Source organism: Sinocyclocheilus rhinocerous, unplaced genomic scaffold, assembly GCF_001515625.1.
Source record: "Sinocyclocheilus rhinocerous isolate Xijiao unplaced genomic scaffold, SAMN03320098_v1.1 scaffold1457, whole genome shotgun sequence".
Classification (NCBI taxonomy): domain Eukaryota; kingdom Metazoa; phylum Chordata; class Actinopteri; order Cypriniformes; family Cyprinidae; genus Sinocyclocheilus; species Sinocyclocheilus rhinocerous.
The window spans coordinates 115,704-119,929 of record NW_015632100.1 but is presented as its reverse complement, the minus strand read 5'-3'; the positions used below and the strand labels follow the sequence as shown (position 1 = coordinate 119,929).

The following is a 4,226-nucleotide window of genomic DNA, read 5'->3' as shown; positions in this document are numbered from 1 at the left end:
AAAAAAAAAAAAAAAAAAAAACCTTTAAAAAATGTATTGATTTCTTTTTTTTAGGCTTTATAGGGAACTCACATGAAATACTCCGGGGATGAGGGGTTGTTGTCGCTGCTCGACGAGTTTTCTCGGAAGCCGCTGCTCACGAGCTTCTCGTACTTCTCTTTGTACGCGTCTCTCTCACGCACCAGTCTGGAGATCTCTTGTTTGAGGTGGTCCACCTGCTGCATGAGCTGTGTCTTCTCGCCCTCCAATACGTGCCTCTGCTGGACCCTCTTGTAGCGGCACGACTGGGCATAGCCTCTGTTTTTGAGGGTTCTCCTCTTCTGTTTGAGTCGGATCATCTCCTCTTTGCTGACGCCGCGCAGCTGCCGGTTGAGCTCCCGCACGGACATGGTAACGAGTTGCTCGTCCGAGAAGCGGTCATCCAGGTGGGAGTGCTGGTGGTAGGTGGCAGAGGAGTTGTTGCTGGACTGGACCCCGGGAGTTTGGTGCTGCTGGTGGTGGCTGTGGTGATGATGGTGGTGGTGGTGGTGAGGTGCCCCGTTCTGCGCTGCAGCGGCAGCAATGACTGCGGACACCACCGCGGCGGCGGATCCCATCTCCTCTCCGGCCATGGCGCCTCCCGCCCCGGCTGCGCTACTGAATTGCTGCCCTCTAGCATAGCTGTCGAAGTTCTGGAGCTGATGTGTGCTGTTGATCAGCGCTTCAACCGCGTCCTCGGGACTGAAGCCCAACGCCTCCGGGTTGAGCTGCTGCTGATAACCAGTCATCCAGTAGAAATCATCTAGGTGCGCCTTCTGCTCGCTCCCGGAGCCAGGGCTGGGCGCCGAGAAGCTTGGGGAAGGGGGAACCGAGCTGCAGGGCGTGCTCATCGGGGTGGAAGACAGGGAGCCCCCGGCGATCAGGCGGCTGCACTGGCTGATGCTGCGATCGGGCTCCAGTGGCTCTTTCTTCACCTCAAACTTCATCAGATCGAAGTCATTAACATATTCCATGGCCAGGGGACCGGTGGGCAGGTCGGAGCTGCTCAGTGCCAGCTCTGATGCCATCCTCTTGCTGCTGACCGTCCTCCAGAGCGGGTGAAGAGCAGCTGTCAAAGCGGGCTGGGTCGGGAGAGAGTGAGCCAGCTTGCTGATGTTAAAATGCTTTACTTTTAGCAGGAAAACAGAGACTGCACAGGACTTTTCACTGCGCTCCTAACTCCAGATTATGAGCTCTTCCTTGGCACAGTCTATTGCAAAGATGCATCGGATCTCTTTCTCCTCTCTTTACAAGTGAATTTCGGCGGCCTTGGATTTCAAACATTTAACACTTTGGTGACTCCTCATGAGCAGACATCATCGTGGTCAAACGGGTGAGTGTAACGTAAAAGAAGTGCGCTAAATGCTGCTGACACAGATCGAACTGAGAGAGCGTTTTTAAACTCGACACACTACAGTACAGTTTAAAAGCATTACTGAGTTTTATAGCTTCCGTGACGTCAGGTTCGGAGCAAGCCAATGGGGTCGCTAAATCTCAGAGCTCGTTAACATATGGGTTCGGAAACGAAAACTTTTCTCGTCAGCTGACTGTCATTTTGGAAATGCAGGAGGAAAGAACTGAATGGAGGTCGAAAATTTAACTCTTGCTTCATTCCCTTTTCAAAATGTTAAATTCTATTACTTTAGTATAACACGAGTGTGTAGACGTGTGTGTGTGTGGAGGGTTTTTTCTAATATTATGCAGTTAGCAGTAGGCTATAGGATAAGTCAGGAGGTTAACTGATTTTTTCGACATAATCATTATTGCTAAATTAAGTTATAATACAACATTATTATTGTTAGAATGAAAATTAAATAATTTAAATTAATAACAGTATTTGTAAATAATTAAAGTTAAGTATCTTCTTGGATAAATGGGCTTTTTGGAAACTCAACAGTGCCCCCTTTTGGATAAAAAGAGAATTCTGTGTGCGTGTAAATTTCTACTAATTTGTACAGGAGTGAGTTAAATCTGACAAAACCTCCCAAAGGTAATTGTGTGTGTTTTACATCCACATGTGCAAAAACTGTAAAAATGAAGTAAATAAAGTTTTATTTTAGTAGTTATGTTATAGTATTTATAACTTGCTCAGTATTAAAACAATAGAAGTGTGTGTGTGTGTATGTGTGTGTGTTGGGGGAGGTGGGGGATATACCCAGCTGTTGTATAATGTAATCAGACCTATTGGAAAGTGAAACTTCATATTCACGTTTATGTAGATATGAATGACTGGGATATGGCATTACAGTTTCAACAATACAGAGAGAACATATATAATGATAATAAAATAATAATAATTTGTAGTTGTACTTTTACTGAACACAACATCATTCACATGATAGTATGTACTATGAGAGACTGTCTATTCTTTTCAGAATGGACAATCATATGGAAAACAAGCATAATCTACTGTAGTTTACTGTACAAGTGTTTTATCAAATACCTAAAATGTGCATGGTCTGTTAACATCATAGTAACGTCTTTTATTTAAGTAAAATATATAGTTTAATCTGACTAAATCAATCTCATTATATTAGCTTAAGTAATTTCTAAATCAGGTAAAAATTGATCGTAATGGTAACAACTGCAGATTTTCACTCAAAACTGCACTCTTTTCACCCTAATTCAAACCTGAACTACATTAGGATGTAGTTCAGTGATCAGCCAACTGATTCAAGGATAGATCAAGAAAACAGCTATAAAACTCGTTTATCAGTTCTGTGAGATCTGCCTCATCTAGTCATATATTAAACTACTCTTCTGTTCATTGCTCTTTTACTGGAGGTCAGGGGTCGATTACAGCAGTATTTCTTAGTGATTTTTTTCTGCCTTTTATTCTTTAAGTATTCGGTTAGTAGGAGTACAGTATAAAGTCATTTTTGCTTTGCATAATATACCTGTCTGATTAATTATTGATTCCGACTTGATCTTCAATTTCATGATTCTTACACTATTGTTTTTCCAGAATTTCAATTAACAGCTCAGTGTCATGCTCTGTAGAATAGTAAAAAAAAAAAAAAAAATCCATGAGGATATGTCCATGCACTGATAAGTTGCCCATTTCGGAAAACTCTTATGTGACTTGTGTTAGGCTTGACACTGCACCAACCATTTCATACCCTGCACAAAAGCCTATAATCATTTACTCGGTATCTTTTCTGGCAAAGTCTGCAACCTCATGTTAGGGATCCTTGGTATTTTTAGAGGTTGGACTGAGACGAGTGTAATGATCTGTCTGACCGCTGGCAATGAATGATTACATCAATAGCTGTTACTGTATGCGTATGTGTACTGTATTTGCATTAGCCTAACTCTGCATTTGCTCTTTATAATGCTCTGACAAAGCAATGCAGTTGCTAAGTTTGTTGAACTTTAATTACATTAGTGTATAAAAAATATACATTAAAACTAAGAATGCAATTTACCATATAGTGTTTATTATTTCACAAAATTAAATAAAACATTGTATTAGAGACACAAAAAAAAAAGATTATGCAGTGACTAATGGAAAAGTTTGGCAAAAACTGTGCCTCTTAACAACACAGAATCATAGGAGTGTAACCTTTTGCTTTACTTAATTTTGTTTCAGTTTTATATAAATGAATGACTAAACCTTACATTGTGTTCTAACTAGTGATTTTCCAGGTGTCAAGCAATTTTTTCAGACCACACTGAAAATGAAAATGCTGACTGACACCACACAATCAAATGTAGTGTTTAATGTATAACTGTGTGGAGTATGATTTTGGACCAATGAGATTTAAATAATTTTGTCCATTGATTCCATTCAGTAACGCATAGCATTTGAATAGTAGATTGCAATTGGAATATTAATACTGCTTATTTACATTATTATTTAAAAAATAACAAGTTGCAATCTGCAAATATCACAATAAATAAATAAATAAATAAAAACATACATACATACATACATACATTTTATTTATTATTTAATTACTATGTATTTTGTGTTACATAGAAATACAACTTCCTAAAGTACATGGTGTATATAGTGTAAAATTAAATGATTTAATTTTAAATGCTGTGTTGCTTGCATTGACTTTACATATGGATAGTGTATTTTCTACTTCTTTTCAAACCACACAAACACCCACACTGTGTGCTTACCCCACAGTTCAACCACAAGTGCAACAAAATGCCTCGGCAAATTACTGTAATCTCGATTCTGTCAAAGCACATTGGTGAGA

General features: G+C 39.8%; 1 protein-coding gene across 1 annotated transcript in view; it reads right to left on the bottom strand.

Moving 5' to 3' along the window:
• The window catches only part of LOC107742190 (transcription factor Maf-like), a 7,383-nt gene extending 5,965 nt beyond the window's left edge, over positions 1 to 1,418 (bottom strand). Inside the window, exon 1 of the mRNA XM_016555091.1 lies at positions 73 to 1,418. Within this exon, the coding sequence (XP_016410577.1) occupies positions 73 to 1,046 (974 nt within the window). The 5' untranslated portion in view covers positions 1,047 to 1,418. The remainder of the gene's footprint in view (positions 1 to 72) is intronic.
• Between the last annotated feature and the right edge of the window lie 2,808 nt (positions 1,419 to 4,226).